The sequence below is a fragment of the Lepisosteus oculatus genome, chromosome 5 (assembly GCF_040954835.1).
Source record: "Lepisosteus oculatus isolate fLepOcu1 chromosome 5, fLepOcu1.hap2, whole genome shotgun sequence".
NCBI classification, from domain to species: Eukaryota; Metazoa; Chordata; class Actinopteri; order Semionotiformes; family Lepisosteidae; genus Lepisosteus; species Lepisosteus oculatus.
The window spans coordinates 58740403-58758467 of record NC_090700.1 but is presented as its reverse complement, the minus strand read 5'-3'; the positions used below and the strand labels follow the sequence as shown (position 1 = coordinate 58758467).

The 18065-nt window shown below is 38.5% G+C and overlaps 1 protein-coding gene across 2 annotated transcripts; it reads right to left on the bottom strand.

The window, feature by feature from the left end:
- Positions 1-321: 321 nt before the first annotated feature.
- Positions 322-17650, bottom strand: acsbg1 (acyl-CoA synthetase bubblegum family member 1). Of its 2 annotated transcripts, XM_069190724.1 has the most exons (18): positions 17409-17650; positions 16749-16802; positions 16333-16395; positions 15517-15585; positions 15110-15178; positions 13812-14695; positions 8148-8375; positions 7639-7727; positions 7135-7255; positions 6528-6608; positions 6131-6280; positions 4922-5098; positions 3700-3881; positions 3362-3595; positions 2629-2846; positions 2278-2417; positions 1879-2125; positions 322-768 (listed from the first exon to the last, which is right to left on the bottom strand). In XM_069190724.1, exons 1-18 carry the CDS (start codon positions 17422-17424, stop codon positions 692-694), a joined length of 3099 nt encoding a protein of 1032 aa, XP_069046825.1. In that variant the 5' UTR covers positions 17425-17650; the 3' UTR covers positions 322-691. The 2 variants fall into 2 exon arrangements, with proteins under 2 accessions (XP_069046825.1, XP_069046824.1); XM_069190723.1 differs by lacking the exons at positions 13812-14695; positions 15110-15178; positions 15517-15585; ... (1 more) ...; positions 16749-16802; positions 17409-17650 and adding exons at positions 9951-10051; positions 11907-12209 and having other exon boundaries at positions 8148-8422.
- Between the last annotated feature and the right edge of the window lie 415 nt (positions 17651-18065).

Below are 18065 nucleotides of genomic sequence, written 5' to 3'. Positions count from 1 at the left end.
TACAGTAAGTGTAAAATGTTTAGTGTTGAATGAATGTATTGGGTCCATGAAACACAATGTAAGTTGAGGCCTGAGGAATGAATTTTGGATCAAACTATTTCGTAGGTTTGTTTGCTAACCCTAAGGAGAGATGCATATTATTTTGTCCCTGTTTGCACCCTTTGTGATATGTTGAAGAAAAATGGCCTTTATAAAATAATTGAATAGACAAAAACAGCTATGGTATAAATTTAGCAAATGCAAATAACTGGCGCCCATTGACTTAATCTTGATTAAGTGTGAGTTGTACAGACCATTGAAAGAGTGTAAACATACATAACATGACGCTACATAACATTTTAATGCACTAATGTAGAGACCTTGCAAAAACATATTGATTTAATTAAACTTAGCCACACAATGCCAGTTCATCTTGAAATAAACAACAGTTAAAGGATCTCGAGAATTACTAGAAACAGAAATCTATTGATCTTAATATGCTGACATTTAAGTTTGAAATGTGAAATGAAATAATAGGAAACAAGTTTGAAATGTAAAGTAAGCAAGAATATGCTGAGGAAGCAGATTATAATAGATTATGACCAAAACATTAATATTTTATAACTACTGTATATGTTACAGAACAAATATTTTGTAACCAATTTAGTTGTGTCTAACAGCCCTATAAACAGTGCTGTTGTGTTTTGTATAATCATTCTTTGTATAAGATGCCAATTTCATTTCTGTACATCTCCAGAACGCATGGTCTGCGAAGCTTCATAGTAGGACCTAAAAATAAAGGCATAGTGTGAGAGTTAGAAAAGACGCCTGTTTTTTATTTCAAAATACACCCTCCAAAAACAAACGTGCCTCATGTGGAAGAGAAAGATTCCATTGCAAAACGGAATTTTGCTATTACGCCTCTTGGATTCCTAGCTCTGATCCTAGTCCTACAGGTTTTGTAGCTCAACATTAAATCACCAACTTCTAAGATATGGAACTATTCCATACTGAGCAAAGAATTAATTAACAATTTAGTATACAAATGTAATGGTCTATAGCAGGACTTTCCAATTCTAGTCCTAGAGACCCACACACATGCTGGTTTTTGTTCCAGCCAAGCTTTCAGTTACACAATTGATCTCTTAATTGACTTAATAAGTTTCATTTGAACTGTGTGACTGATTTTAGCTCTTAGACATCTTGCATGTTGCTGTTATCACATATGTGGCGTTACGCGGGCTCTGTTCAGTGTGGAGGCAGAGCCCTGGCTATTTTGGCTGTTTAATGACGAGCCACAGCTGTGGGAGCCTTTTAAGACGCACTGAGCGCCTCCTGCAGGGATGAGCAGACCCCCGCAAGGGGAGGAGCACTCCACCGACAGCCCTGGGGAGTGATTGTGACCGAGTGTACGGCCATTGTTTTTCCTTTTGTTTTATTTCCTTTTTTTTTGCCTGTCCTGCCGTGCATCTCCACTGGGACAGGCTGACCTCTTCCTATCCTGTCCTGCTGCGTCTCTTCCACTGGGACAGGCTGAGTTTCTCTTTTTGGTTTGGGTTTAAACTCCCTGCTCTTCCAGACTGGACCCTGTTAAATAGGGCAAGTCCAGTCTGGATCGCGCTGTGTCAAGCGGTTCTTTTTCCCAGGCTGGACCCCGTTAGATAGGTGTGTGTGGGCCCTGTGTATACCCAGCTGTTGAGTACTGGAAACTAGGGCTTGTTCTCTTCCCCAGAGTCAATCTGTGAAATGATTCACACAAGACAATTCTGCAGTAAGGTCTACCTGATCCCCAAAACATGTTTCTGGACAAGCAGAACCTTATTGCATAATAAACTTTTGTGAATGAATCTGCATTTTTCAAAAGCAATCGGTTTGCACATATGATCCCTATGTCCTTACCCAATTCTCCTCCAGGAATAGAGAAGTCCTTTTCGAGGATTGTCCATTTCTGAATGCGCTGGGCATTGGATGTAGCCCTCTTGTTGACCCTTTCTATTCCTTCTTGAATGGCTTGGTACACTGCCTTATCTCTCCCTCCGATAATATCAGACACCTTAGTTGCTTGGCTGCCAACCTGCTGGCAAAACTCAACAGCCTCCAGGCTTAATTCATCTGTAGGTTCTGTTGTCTCAGGATTACAGACACACTGGAAACAGATACGACAACACAAACCAAGGGTATCAGTATCAAGCGTTTTCTCTTTAAGTGCCCAAATGTCATGTTGTAATACAAAAAATGCTTTGAAACCCCAGATTTTCCACAGTTATGTCAAAAGTTATATCACGTGAAAAAGGCTACCTTTAAAGTCAGAAGCATCGACAGGAACTTCCTTTTGTCCCCAATCAGCATGGCATTGCTGATGATGGGAAGTTCTTTTTTCACAGCGTCTTCTATTGGAACCGGAGGGATATTTTCTCCACCAGCAGTGATTAATAACTCTGAACACAGACGACAAGTGGAAAAAGCCATTCTTTAGCATCTGATCATAAGTAATCATTCAGGGCAATGATATGCAAATCTAGTGCTCAAAGCAAAAAAAAACATCTGTGGTTAAAGTAATAGAAAAAATTATGAACTGGAAAAAAGGCAATCTCTTCAAAAGACTGTAAAATCAGTTACATGGCCCTGTGCTTTGTTTGGTAAATGTACCTTTTATTCTTCCTGTGATGTAAAGGAATCCGTCTTTGTCTACCTTTCCTATATCCCCTGAACACAACCAGCCATCCTCATCCAGGGCCTCCTTTGTTTTGTCCTCCATGTGCAGGTAGCCCATAAAAACGTTTCGTCCCCAAAAGCAGACTTCCCCGTTCCCCTCTTCTTCCTTGTTTCTCAGCTTGAATTTGCAGCCTGGGACCACCTTCCCACAGCTGTACAGGACGAAGGTCAATACGGCTCATTTGCGTTTACAGAAATCTTGGGGAGAGTCAGTATAAAACAAAGGGAAGAGTGCCAAAGAAGAGAAACTCTTGGGATAAGGCAATATATTCTCTGTCGGTAAGACAAATATGTTTATATATAGTTCGAGTAGGCAGCTGTGTCAGCATGGGTATGCTGCAAAGGAACAAGTTTATTCCATGCTGAAAAGAGAAAAAAAAGAACACAACGTTTCACACCCGAAGAAGGCTCCATAGCCGAAACGTTGTTTCTCTTCTCTTTTCAGCCTGGAATAAACCTTTATTAGTTCCTACTGCATATTTATATATGTATATTGCTCCAAAGAGAAAAAAGGCAATATCATGACTTAAAATTCAGCCTATCATGTTATCTAATATGTTGTTCTATAATCAATATAGTAAGTGTATTTAGAAACTGTTAATACACAGTGCGCCTCAGCAGTGATGATGTGCATACGATTTATTTTGTAAACTGTGTGACCCCGTACCTCTGCAGCCTGTACACCTTGGGGCCAGACATGAAGTGAGGGCCTGTGGTTTCACTCATCCCGTAGGCCTCATACAGGAAAATGTTTAGCCCCAGGAAGAATTCCAGGGTTTCACCTGTGATGGGAGCTGCCCCAGAAAAGAACTTCAGACAGTGTGAGAACCCAAGTTCTGCGCGAACCTTTTCTAATATCAAGCTGTCTGCGAGAGTGAACAGAAATGGTTTGGCTTCATTCCTAGAAATAAAAACAAAACAAATACAGCAGAGTGGTGAAATACAGTACCTTTCATGCAGATCCATAAAATTGGTGGCCCTTTAAATGTACTCTGGAACACTTACTTATTGGCCCAGTTCAGGTTGGCCTCCAGCGTCACAGACATCGCCCACGTTAACATTTTCTTTTTCAGAAACCCGGACTGAGCGACCCCCTCTTTGATCTTTTCCATCAACTTCTCCCACACTCGCGGGACGCCCATGTGAGATGTAGGGCAAGCCTCTTTCAATGTGCTGATTAAACTTCCCTGCAGAACAGTGCAGCTTTTCAAACTTACAGTATGTTATTTATGGGACATACAAAGCTCTTGGCGCAGCTGGATTTCCTCCGCAGTATTTGAAAAATAAAAGCAAGAGGGTTGCTAATCACAGTTGTCTTGTATGGCCTTCTAAACTAACATGTTCACTTGGTCCGGAGGAACAACATTTGTCGTCTTTGGTGTTTGAATACCTACAAAGAAAGGATATGAAACACTACACTCTTGCTCTAGTTTTTTTTTTAAACAAGCTTCCTTTATGAGACTGAATAGCTACACATCAATAAGACATAAAACATAAAGAAGAAGAACATTAGGGTGGTTCCTATAAATATAGTAAAGCTGAAGTTGTGATCAGTCACTTGTTCATTTTTATAAAATGGATTAATTAAAATTGGATTCTATTCAGACACAGCCCAGTTTTGCTTAGTGTGTGTCTTTCCATTCTATCTTGTAATAATTTCTGAAGTTGTGGTATGCCCAACGCATCTGTTTTGTGTGACAGTATTATTAACAGGTATTATCAAATCTATTAACAAATGTTTCTCATCCTGGCTGCAAAACAGCTTGTTGTACAAGCCAAAGGTACAGTTCTTGTACATGTATGTGTGTGCAGCTACAGGCTACCTGAATTATTTAAATATTTATTTAAATGTTAACAAAAGTTGTTTAGTATTAGTTAAATTGAATTGAATTGAATTTTCCTAATTGGAAACCAAAACCATGAGTTATCTTCCCTGATCATAATGTATTTCTAATTGTTTTATAACAGAATTTACTACTGGACATTGTGAAACACATGTAATCTCGATTTCCTTGAAACTTCACAGGAGGAGGTGAAAGCGTGGGGTTTTTGGTTTGCAAAAATAAAGGTCACCCTAAGGATGGTATATTTATAACTTTAACATTTTGATAACTTTAAATCTGTATTTTGCAACTTAACGTGGGTCACAAATTAACAGAAATTTTTTTGGACAGAAAATCCCAGAAGTCACACAGGTGGTTACTGTTTCTAATGACTCTTTCTGTACCTTTAAAGCGTCTGGCTGGGCAAAGTAAACGAGCTCTCCCGCCTGGATCCCTGTCCAAAGGTCGTATATCTGAGCGGCGATGTGGCTCAGAGGGAGGTAGCTCACGAGGATTTCCTGCTTCTTTTCAGCAGGCTGCATGTCCCCCACTCTGCTGGCATGCTGCGCCGTCCATGTTATCTGTCCAAAACCAGGCAGGCAGCAGGCAGCTCTATTACTGAGATCTGGAAATACCTGTGGTCTTTCCATTGAATAACAGCAATTCATGGGCTAAGAACCAAACAATGTTTCAGTCCTTCGTGGGAAATTCTAAAAAATGATTTTATCGCAATTGACACATCTTTGTCTCAGTATTCTAAATGCTCTACTTTTGTAGCACAGTTGACATTTTACAATGCATCTGGACATTCAGCCGTCATAGGGGTGTTGCCATTCCTGCACTGTAACTACTGTTATTTAGTGCAATCAATAGCCTGCATATCATACTTGCTAAATCTGTGTTGTTGTTATTATTATTCATTTAGTTTTGTGATGGCTAGTACTGCTGTCACAGATTTTGAGCACTAGGTTGAAATTCGTGACTGTGGTTCCCTCCGTATGAGGTTTACATGTTTTCCCCATGTTCTTTTGGGTTTTTGCCAGATGTTACGATTTCCTCTTACCTTGCAAAGACACACTGGCTAGGTTAATTGGCGTCTCTAAATTGCTTTCATGTATGCACCCTACAATGTGCATAGTATAGTCTCAGGTATAGAATAGTATGGTATATTGCTACTGTATTTAGAGTACTGTCTGTGGAATAGTATGGTACATTGCTAGAAAACATTTGAATTTTTATATCACTCACTGTTGAGAGATATAGGGAGTGGTGTGACTTATAGCCACACATCAGCCAGGCCAGTAATGTTTTTGTGCTAAAACAGTCACATTTTCCTTTTATTTTGAACTCCAAAAGCTCCTAATAATATTTAATTTTTAAACAATAAGTATTAACTCAAGAATACAGACTGTCACAGTACCAACAGTTCTGAAAAATTGTGAATGGAAACAAAATATTATGCAAAACAAGCTGATGTTATAATGCTGTTAGTATGGAGAACTGCCACACCTGTACTTTAGCTTTGTTCAAAGCAAACATTTCCAGCACAAACCTAATAAATGCAGAACTTCAATCAGTTTAAGAGCACAAGACAGTTGAATCTTTTAGCTTACATTGTCGTGACTGAGCATTACTCCTTTGGGCTTGCCTGTGGTTCCAGATGTGTAAATCAGAACACAACACTGGTTCGGTCTCTGGTTGCTGATTATGTCATCCAGGTGCTCCTCAGAGATTTCTGATCCCAGTTCCATAAATTCATCCCACTGTTAGATAGCAAAGTTTCTTTTTTTAAATGCATGCACAATACAGATCTCGGTTTAAACACTACTTTATCACAGGAAATCCATTGCTTTCCTTTAAGGAAGAATGACAAAAGAACAGTGACAGGTACAGTACATTCACTTACAATTGAAATGGAAAATCCAGTCAAATAAATTGCCATCTACATTTTGACCTACTTGAATTATTCTCAATTGACTGCTACAGCTAAGGAATGGATGGCTAACTCACCGAATACAGGTTGGGCAGTTTCCTCTGTAGTGGCCCAACATACTGTACAACAGCTTTCAGATGAGGCAGGCGGCCCCAGATCTGAAAGGACAGTGACACAACCCAACACTGCAAAGCTGTATACACTACAGAGAGCTGGGGACACTTGAAGGGAATGGCAACATCATCAACATCCAGAACAGAGGTATCTCAAGATAAGCAGGCCATCCCCATCTCCCCCTCTGCAGCTGCCCCTTGGTCTCTCAATCTGTATGGGGGTCCCAGACTCCTCGTCCTCTGGCCAGGAGGGTTAACCCAGATTTTATTGACAAACACAATCCCTAAATCTTTTAGTATGCTTAATTATTGGGTGTTGTTATTCCTATGAATTACGGATATAAAGAGGAGTCTTATTTTCATTGAGGATAAATGTCACATAGAGAGAATACAGACATGTGCATGCAGAAAGCAGAACTAATGTTACACAGATACCACTGAATGTAATCACCCCTTGACCATCTGGTTAATGTGATGCAAGTCTTGATAACTTCTCTTCTTTGTGAGTATCAGAGGAAAGTCTACAGTATCTTATTGTATTAATCTGTTTTTTTTTAATATTCCTCCTTACCTGTAAGATTTTTTCCAGCTGTTTTGGGTTTTCTACCACAATGACATTGGCTTTGCAGTCACTGGCCACATAGTGACAAGCCTCTGGAGAATTGGTGGAGTAGATTCCAGTTGCTGTGCCTCTGATACAAGTTTGAACAAAAGCATCATATGAGTTCACAGTACTTCCTGATAAAAAATACTTGGTAGTATATTTTACATAAAGAAGAAAAGGTAGCTATGCAAAATAATATCTAACGCTACTATGGAATATCCCCTTGAGTTAAAGTGTTCTATTGTCAACCTCTGTGATGTTTGTTTTATTTTTATCATTGTCTAGAAGCTGACATAAATCAAACACTGAATAAATAAGATGTTTGTGAAATGCAAATGCATTACATTAGAAAATGTAATTAACTTTTTGCATTTATCTTCCCTCAAAAGACTCTCAGTGTAGAAGTCGTCCATTGGAATAAATCCTGCAGATCGGAGATGATCAGCTTACAGCTTAGCAAGAGGGACTCACCCGGCAAATATGGCACCAACAGCAGAAATGAACCACTCAGCAGAGTTAAAACCCAAGATCGCCACACTGTGGAATCGCTGCAACCCAAGCTGTACAAGTCAAGGGAAAACAAGACAATCACCCTGTGTGGTTTCAACACTTTTTCTGTTGTTCACATTTCCCTTCCCATGACAACACACAACAGAGATTCAGAAGGAACCATTCTGAAATATTGATTCCTCGTTTACATCTCAATATTAAGCGTAATGTCAGTCTTGAGGCAATGTGTGATATTTTGTGTCCCGTGTGTCTTCTAATGCTTTCAAAGGGCAGCGATTTGAAGCACAACAACTGCTTATTTTAATAATAATAATAATAATAATAATAATAATAATAATAATAATAATAATAATAATAATAATTTCTTACACTTATATAGTGCTTTTCTGGACACTCCACTCAAAGCGCTTTACAGGTAATGGGGACTCCCCTCCACCACCACCAATGTGCAGCATCCACCTGGATTTTACCTTTAAGAAGCTCCTTGCTGCTGCCCGACAGAGCTTGTAGTACTCCGAGAAGGTAATCTTTTCCCATTTATCCTTCGTCTTTGTGGCCAGAGCATAAAGGCTCCCATACTTCTGTACCGAAGACATGAACATCTGGTGGACCGTGATGGGCCTCTGTGGGCAGGAGTCATCTATTCTGAGCTTCACAGCTCCTCCTGCCTCTGTGGTCCACAGTGCTTCTGCGGGGGCCAGAGACACAGTGGCGAGGACCTCTTCAGCTCTCTTCTTCTCCTTGCCTTCAAGAGAAAGGAAACACGCTCCATGGCAACGGATGGTAATTTTCTTTTCACAAAGAGGTAACGAGATGGGGATTCCCAGACCGGCCTTTGTCATAAATCTGGGAAAGGTGAGTGGAATGAGTCAAAAAAACTAAACAGGCAGCCATTACACACACAGGCGCTGGAGGCCAGAGTTGAACCCGGGACTCCCGAAGCAGTCGGGGCAAGTTTGCTAATCATGACACTACAGTCCCTATTGATTAAAGCAGCACATCAATGTAAAAGGATTCAAAGGGTATTTGTCTACTAAAAATCGATTTACAGATAACAGAAGTTTGAATTGCTTGTTCAGATTTCAGCAGCAAAATGGGAAAAACTTTAAAATGACAAAAAGATAACATCAAATTGAAGAAGGATGGTGGCATGGTGGTTTGTACTGTTACCTCATGGCTCATGTTTCTGGCCTGGGTTAACTTTATGAGGTGTTCGCTTGATCTCCCTGTGTTGATATGGGTTTCCCCATGTGCTCTGATTTCCTCCCACTTTGCAGATGTTGACTATATGGGTGTCAAGCCCTCTGCAGACAGAGGGCGCGCCTTCTCTGTCCGGTCCCTAGTTTCCTGCCTGCTGTTCTTCCGATCCCTCTCTTTCCCTTGGGCTATATATTTCCGGGTCTTGCACTCTGTCCACGCTCAGCATTGACGTTCGGATGTCCTGAGACCCGCCTAGCACCAGGGCGCCCCACGTCCGCTCCCTGAGGGCATAGGTTTCTATCGGCATTCCTGAACTCTTTGCACTAACGAGCCCGGGCCTTTTTCCCGTCTCGCCGCTAAGCATATGGGTCTTTTTCCGCTCTCCTGCCTCTCCACGGTTAGTCCCTTCGGACGTCCCTGACAATGGGCTACACTTATTGGCTAGCTAAAATGACCTATTTCTTGTTGATCTGTCGAACTGTAGAACTGTTGTTGTCCTAGGCTCACGATTGCTTCATCGGGATAAGCAGCTTTCTGATAACAGGTGGATTTCAAATAAAGTGAGTGTTTTTGTCTTGCTAAAGATATGAAAAGTAAAGCTAAAGCTTTAAAATCCTTTGTCTTCCTATGGGAAGACAACTGTATAGTGGGGTCATAGGAAGTTCATATCTATCTGAAATCCCCTTTGGGCAACACATCCCTATAATTGCTGGAATTTCATGAAGTTCATCAAAAGAGCAAGACAGGAAAAGGAACAAAAGCAGCAACCACAAAGAAACATCTACAATGTAAACTCCTATAGTGTAGTTTAAAAATTAGTCAGTACAGAATTAACCACTTACTGATGAAAAAGGAAAATGAAAAATCCTTGATAAAACAAGATGTTTAAATATACATTATTGATAATTGGCCATGTCATGCTACTCTGATGGCATAGCATTATTTACAAATAGTGTTAAAGCCCTCCCAAGCCTAATGCAGAGAGGTGATAGGGGATCTATAGAACAAAGCTGCCAGTGGCTATTCATGCCCATTGCCCCACTGTGCGCTCCGTGCTGCTGAAGCCTACTCACATGACTCGTCCTCCATCTCCAGTTTGTCCCTCTCCCGCTCGCAGTCTGTCGGCTGCTGTGCATCAGGATTTATCATGAAGCCCTCGATGGCCAGCAACAGACTGAAACACAGAGAGTACAGCAGGCAGGGCTAGAGAAGGAGTGGACGGGCTGAAGAAAACCTGCTTAACCTCAAATTCAGGCTGCTGCTCAAGCCTCAACTTTCAGGGCATCACGTGGCCCAGTTCGGGGGCATTGTTCCCTCTAAACAATGTCAGGCTTTAGTCACTCAGTACTAAAGCCCCATGGCTTTGTTACAGAGAGCTCAGTAAACGAAAAAGAACTGTGTGTTCCCAGTGGCGCTGGAATCCTTTAAACTTCCAGCCTTTTTTCAATTATGCTTTCAAATTGTGCTTTTGGTTCTGCAGAGAAATGTGCAGAAACCAACGTCTTTTTTATTTAATATTTTCCGCAAATAAACTCAGACAAAAAAATCCCCCGAACCGACCCGATTCAGTGATTAATGAAGACGAGAGGTCTGCTTGGCAGTGGCTCAGAGAGCAGCTTCCGTTTCTGATTTTCATTCAGAGGCTGTCAGCAATGGGCACCAATAACAGATGAAGTGGCAGCTTCTTTTGCTAGAAAGACTGGCCCCAAATCCAGTGTCTAAACAGCTATTCCTTTGCAAATTAAATGAAAAAGAACAGCCTCTGAAGATACTGAATGTTTCTGTCTGATATAATGGGCCTCTGAAGGTGAGAAAATGACAAAAGCAAGTTATGTTGCATTTACAGATGTAGTAAGCCCATTTGCTTTCTATGATTTTTAAAAGCACTGCAGAAACTACCATTAAAATCCACCCACACTCAAAAACTCAAATGAGCAGCTGTATGCGATGAGCAAATACTACAGTATTTGGTAATGTGACCTATTATATGTACATATATAAGAAAATGACATTTCCAAATATGACCAGATAACACAGGTAGACTGCAGAAATTTTTCACACCCAGGCTTGCATTGGAAAGTTTAAGGTGGTGTTAAAGTTCCCGGGGTTTCAGTGTGGCATATCCAGCAGAAGAATGAGAAGCAGTACAAATTTATAAGATCAGAAAAACCGTTGAGGACACAAAGAGTTTAGGGGTCTAAAAGACCAAGTTGTCCAATCTGAGCAGAGAGAACATATTAAAGGTTTCGATATGTCTTTCTTCGTGTTGTTTAAAAGGGTTGTGAAACAATTGAAAATTACCGTGCTTGGGCTTTTATTTTCCCAATGAAATTAAATACAAGACAATTCAACATTTAAAAGGCTTATAATATAAGGTGTACATATGAACTACTGAGTATCAAGGTTTACTGTGCACCTGTTAAGAATTTGTTTTTTATATTCTTCACTTCATAGACTATGGAGGCAAAGTTGTAAGTCTCCTTTTTTTTTGTTAATAAAAGAGTTGGAAAATTTGTTCTCTTGTGGCTTGTGATTCTGTAACCTTTGCAATACTTTGAAAGGTAAACCGAATAAGTTATTTTTTATTTTTGAACACAGGCATAGGGCATGAGTATATGCAGTGCCAGGTCCTTTTCTTTTCCCATGTGGCCTAATCCTTCATACAAAAGTATAGGACTAAAACACACAAAACAGCTGCCTCTCGCAATCCTGAAGAACTCCACACTCAACCCAGTACAGATCCAATTTGTTAAGAAAACAGGTCCTAGCAGGCTTCCAAGGCTAATACACAAAAAAATTCTGCTCAGTTGATTGATAACTAAAACATAAATAACTAACCTCTCTGAATATGTCTTGTATACATGAGCTCACATCTCCCACTGGGAAATTCAAACTTTGTGGTAAAGGGTGTCACACTACTCAAACTGATCCAAGCTTTAAAACTTATTAAAAGGTACCATAACCAATTTTTTAAAAAAACAAGAGCTTTTTTACAACTTAAGAACATGCACTCAATATCGTTTTCCTACCTGTTTCCTATCTTTTCTGTTGATCCATGAAGGTTTTCATTGCAATCTGGTGTCTGGATGGTCTCGCTGCCACAGGACATGCTGGCTGCTAAACTCAGTACTGTTAACACCTTACGAACGATTGTGCATAATTAAGTCCTGAAATGAAAAGCCCTGTGATTCTGCTTGAGGCTCCAGTAGGAACAGTTGTAATTCTCATGGGAACGAGGAATAATAGGAGAGGTCAGGCTGTGCAATTCCATTCAGTTTTTTCTTTCTTCCTGCACACTGTACTGTAGTAGCCAGTTAACAACGTTTGCAAAGGACACCTTTTTGACCACTACTTATGAGGCAAATTGTGTTTTAAGTTGTGCATTCATACAAGTTTGCTGTTATTTTTTTCATGTTTTTCTTTTTGATTTGAAAACATGCAAAGCATCTTAATGAGCCCAAAGCTCTTTCACATGCAAATTTACTACAGTCTTCAAGAAGAATGAAATGTTTTACACAGCTGAAGTCAACTCATGTAATCTAACGGAATTCACATCTTAGCTGAAGCAAATGCTAATACAGACTGCCCGAATACTAGAAGGAAATTATTTTTTTATTATCAGGAGCAGACTTATCAAAGTTTAGGACTGTTTATATCTTTATATTTAGGTAAAACCTTTCAATTTTTGTTTTCCACACATATAACAACAAATAGAATGGCATCTTCATACTGGAGCAAAATGCTTTGAAAATCCTTCTCTTAACTAACTGTAATAACAAAGAAAAAAATCATGTATATGCTTGGCAACGTCTCTAGGTAAAGTAGAAGGTACAGTATTGTGTTTTATCCACACCTAGTACATGTGTTGTGTTTAGATACACTTGTATTGGTGGTATACTAAAAATAATGTTTTTATGATTTTATTATTCATTTCTGTAATATATTGAATATACTTAGTTGTAGTTGCCCAATTTTTACATACAGAACATATACGTTTTGGAAATAGCCATCTTATTACCTTTCTACAGTAGTTTCTCTCAAAGGAATCACTGATAGATGACATTGTGAGCTTTCTTTCAAAATGTAAGATAAAAGCAATGTTATACAAAGTTCCTTCATCCATAAGATGTTGACTCTCATAAAATACTTTCAGGTTAAATGATACTCAGAAATTATTTTCTAAACACTTGCGTTACTTCAGAAACATGAATTAGGTTTAACAGATTTACAAGACATATGATATTTTATTGATAGATTATCCTGCGTTACCATCTCATGTTTCTCAATAGATTAAAATTACAAAACATAACATACCAAAATCTTAAAAAGCAGCACTTATTGAAATTCAATGGTTTATTAAAATGTCATACAAAGTGTCTAAACCCATTTTCGTGTACATTAAGAACAAATCTTTATATTGGTAGTTCTAAATATTTATGTATATCAACTGAATTAAAATTTAAATTACTTATTAAGAAATACCCATAAAATATATAATAAATCTTCACTTTCATAATGTTCTTGAGTTACATTTGACGCCAGCACAATTTTTTGAAAGCCCGGAGAGCTGCATGATCTCCAAACTTAGCTCTTTTTGCCAAAAATCCAGTTTCTGAAAATGCCCCTTTTCTCTTTAATGTCTTGCGGTATATGTTTTGGATTTTTGGAGGTCCATGTTTTTCTGTTATTCCATGAGGATGCCTTTGTGTTTCTGTCTTTATTGTGTTAATCAGAGTTGTCTGCATATCATTTCTAGAGTTTTTAGAAAGGTTTGAGGTGTTTGATCGTAGTCTCTCTTCATAATCATCCCTCCTTCTCTTCCTCTGATGTGTAAAGTATTGTTTTAGGCTATCATCTGTGTCACTGGGGACATCAGAAGCATTAATGTTATAAAAATAATTCATTGTAGAGATCATAGCTGATACAATGGAGCAGTCATAATTTGCAGAGAGGAGATCTTCTGGAAGACCAAGTGATGTGATATTATTTACAGTCTTCTTGGCTGCAGCGTTGATGTCCCCACATCCCAAGTCAGCATCCCGTTGGAGTCCTTCTATTTCTTCCTTACAACTAATCTCAGGGCTCTGAGAACAACACAAACCATCATCCAAAGTCATGATGCTGGAATTAATCTGCTCCTGGGAATTTTCTTCATGGCCTTGACTGATTCCCTGGCTGTCCCTCTGTTCAGAAATGTCACACCTGTGAGCCAAGATCTGGGTTAAGTTCTGTTTCTCTTCCTGAAGTATGGGAGTGACTGAGATTTCCTTCTCAGTACCAACAAAATGAGGTTTTGCTGCAGATACTGTATCAATGCTCTTCACTTTGTCAGGTAAAAGAGGCTTCTTGGACAGAATTTCTATTTCCCTTTCTAAACTATTGACAATCATGTCAAAGGCCTGAGGTTTGTAGTTATCGACTGATGTAGGATCCATGTAGGGTTTTTTCTTATTTGAGATAGGTACCGTGGGGCTTATCTGTGAGGGTTTTCTTTCTTGGAGTCTGGGCTGGATATGATCATTTAGGTTTTGATAAGTTAAGACAGTGTTGCTGGGTCTAGACAGCTGGTGTCCCAGATGATAAGAGTTTATCAGAGGCACAGGGTATCCACTGCTATAAGCATAAGAGCTCTGGTAATTGTTGCCTGTAGAATAGCAGGTTCCATTTCCTTGGTATTGAACAGAGTTCAGAGCTGGCTGGAACTGATTTCCATAGGGCTGAGAAGCACTTTCATTGCTATAGTATGTGTATGTTGAAGGACACCAGCTGGTCCATGATGGCACATTTTGATAGTACCCATAGTTACGTGCTCCATATTCTAAAAAAGAATATGAACATTCATTAGAGTTCAAATTACGAACTATCTGTATTATGACGTATTTATCTCAAGATGGCCTATTGAGTTTAAAGAACAATTACAGCACTTTTCTTTTAGAGTGAAACATTACAGAAACTTAAATTGTCAGGTCTTGATTTTATACATAAAAACAGTGAATTGGTTCCAATGAAACAAGATGCACTGTATTCTTGTTCCAACATACAAAGGTTAATTGTGTTATTGGTTTCATAAGCTAAATTATTATTCTCTGAAAAGAAAACATTATTCTTGAACTCAGAAAACATATTATCTTTCTCACAGTTCTACCTTTCAAATACACTGTTCTAGGAAGAAAATATATAAAGCCTGTGTAAGATAAACATGGAAAAGCATTCTGTCTGAAACATGACTTACCTCTCCATGTCACTTGCTGCTGATAGGAGCTAGCATTGTGAAATACAGGAATGCCATTTCTACCCTGGCCTGAAAGAGAAGTACAAACAACCAAATCATGAGCCTTTACTCAAATTCCAAGGAAAATGCAAGTGTGACTTCAACTAAAACCAAACATTTTTAAATTCTATTGTAAAGTCATATGTACACATAACACAAAACAATAATTTGCACATTTAAAGCTCATCTTCATTGCAATGCTAACAACTATGATATACAGTAAAGGCATATATGTAAAATTTGTTTATAGGATTTTCAGACAAAAGGACAAACGACAAAAGGACACAACATGGTACCACATAAAATAACAAACAAATGTGAACAATCAACATGGAATGGCATTTAATCCTTAATTAAACATTTCATACCTGTAAAGCTGTAATATTGAAGACCCAAGTTTCCATTTTGTGCTGCACTGCGCTGATATATATCCAGATCTAAAAAATCAATTAACTAAATGTAGATAAACAGTTCCTTACAAAATATATATTCTTTAAGGGGTGAGAAAGAAGTTCATTGACTTTAAGTCCAAGTCCAAGAACTTAACAATTGTCATCTCATACACATGGCATATCTAAACATATACAGTCCATATCTTCCTGTACTATAATAAAAGCTTTTCAGATGGTAAAAATACATTTGCTGCTCTTCAGTAACTTATTTGTGGGCTGATTTGGGTTCTGAAGGATGCTTCAGTATGCAGTTAAACATAGATTTTGTGATATCCACTTTGACCAGCAACACACAGTTATTCATTATTTAAAATATTTTCATAAGAAATCTAAATAATCAAAACTGTTATAGGGATCTTTTCATTCTGCAATGGCTCTCTTACTAAATTAAAGGCAAAAAAGAGTTGTTCAGTTCTATGAGATGTGTTAATGTACATACATTTTATGAGGTGTAATACTATTGTAGTATAGTGTGATAGAAAACTAACATAGTGCCTTGGCTTCTGAACAAAAAACATATATTTAAATATTAAATTAATTTTAAACATGATTCAGATTATTCATCTGAATAATCAATAGGAGAGAAAATATGATTGAGAAGTTTATTTCTTTTATATAGAATTACACTCACATAATTTGGGAAACAGTGCATTACCTAGGCTATCTAGGTTACACTTAACCTACAGTTGTATGTCCCTGGTAGCTTTGTAAATAACTGCCTGTTCACCTTACCTGCAGCTGGGCTTTCATATTGACTGGAGTTTGGTGCAGGGAGGTGGTACATCAGTGCATCACCTGAAAAAAAGTATGACAATTTTAAATTAGAAATGGGTTTTAAAAATAACAGTTGTGCCCTTGACAATACCAATACTTCACGCCTATTATTATTGTTTACGCCTGTAAAAAAAGAGGGTCAGTCTACAGTAAAACAGCATCTCCTTCTCTGTTTTCCATGATCACTCATTAACTACAGTGAACTAGTGAACTGGATTTTTATTTATGTCATTATTGAAAAGCAACAATAATACAACATTCACATAATTTAATTTAAATACTATGAAAATGAAAATTACTGTAAATTCACATTCAAAAAGCACTTAAGCTCGAACATATTCCTAGACCAATGTAGTTTATCATAGCTACTGTACCTGTATATCGAAGTGCTTCTCCAGAGATCAGAGGAATCTGTCCGACTCTCTGACCTGAAAGGTTCAATTCACAGATGTAAAAACTACAGTAAAATATATCTATAGGATAAAAATAGAAAAATACATTAATACAATAACTTCTATAACTCCCAATTCACAATAATGATCTTAATAGCACAGTACACTTTTTGTGTAGTATCTGTCCTATTAAAAACTACATTTTGATTTGGTAGGCCATATTCTTAAAATGTTATTAATATTTAAAAGATTATTTACAGTTTCTTAAATAAATGGCAATAATACAACCTAATTATTGACTTTGGGTATTGGAAATACTTTATTTTCACCAAAGATTTTGATTTATTTTGAAGCCAAAAGTTTTCCAATTCCAATTAAGGAAACTAACAAACTCATAGTATGTGTCTGCTCTAATCTTCCATATTAAAATACTGTGAAATCGCAGATCTAGACCACTTAAAATAATAGAACGTGCTTTTATAAAATGCTAGAACTTTCCCTGGCCACTACACACATAAGGTCTATACATGTCTACAATAAAATCGTATGCACATGCAGTTATATAGACCTACTATTCTACATAAAAAATACCCAATTTTGTATTATTGACTTGTCCGACTCCACCGTGCTCTTTTTTCTCACCTCGCGAGGCCTGCATACTGCAGCGGGAGTTTTTGGGTGTGATTCGCGGCAAAAAAGAGGCGGTACCGGATCAGCTCCGTGGTAAAATGTCGACTGAACTCAAGCAAAAAGCATTTCAAGATGTCTGCCACCCCGCTGAGAAATGATGATGTTTGCACGCGTTTCTCTGCTGAAAGTGTTCTATTGACTGTCGGTGTTTTTCGAGACATTTGCGTCATCGGATTCTAAAACAACTATTGCTAAGCGCTGATTGGCGACCGTAATTAAATCAAAACACTCAATGTTTGGAAAGTCAACCAGCTGCCCCGTCACGGTGCGGTGACGTCATCCGAAAGATGTGTCGTCATTCAAAACGGTCTGCGCGTCGTCTCTCGCAGCCAAGACTTGGTTTGAGGGACCTGCTGTCCAACGTGTTTGTACGGGTTACCCTCTACCAGTTTTTGGTAGAAAACAAGCACTAAAGCTGGAGCACTTTCTATGTCAACTACTGTCTTGTAAAAATGCCAAGAATATACATATGAATCTATAGCACACAAAGCCGTTTAAGGTATGCCATGCAACGCAGTCGATATAATAGACAAACCATCTAATGGCCGTTAAACCATCTAACCCTAAAAATGCCATTGGCCAATTTAAGGACATCCATGAAGAACCTTG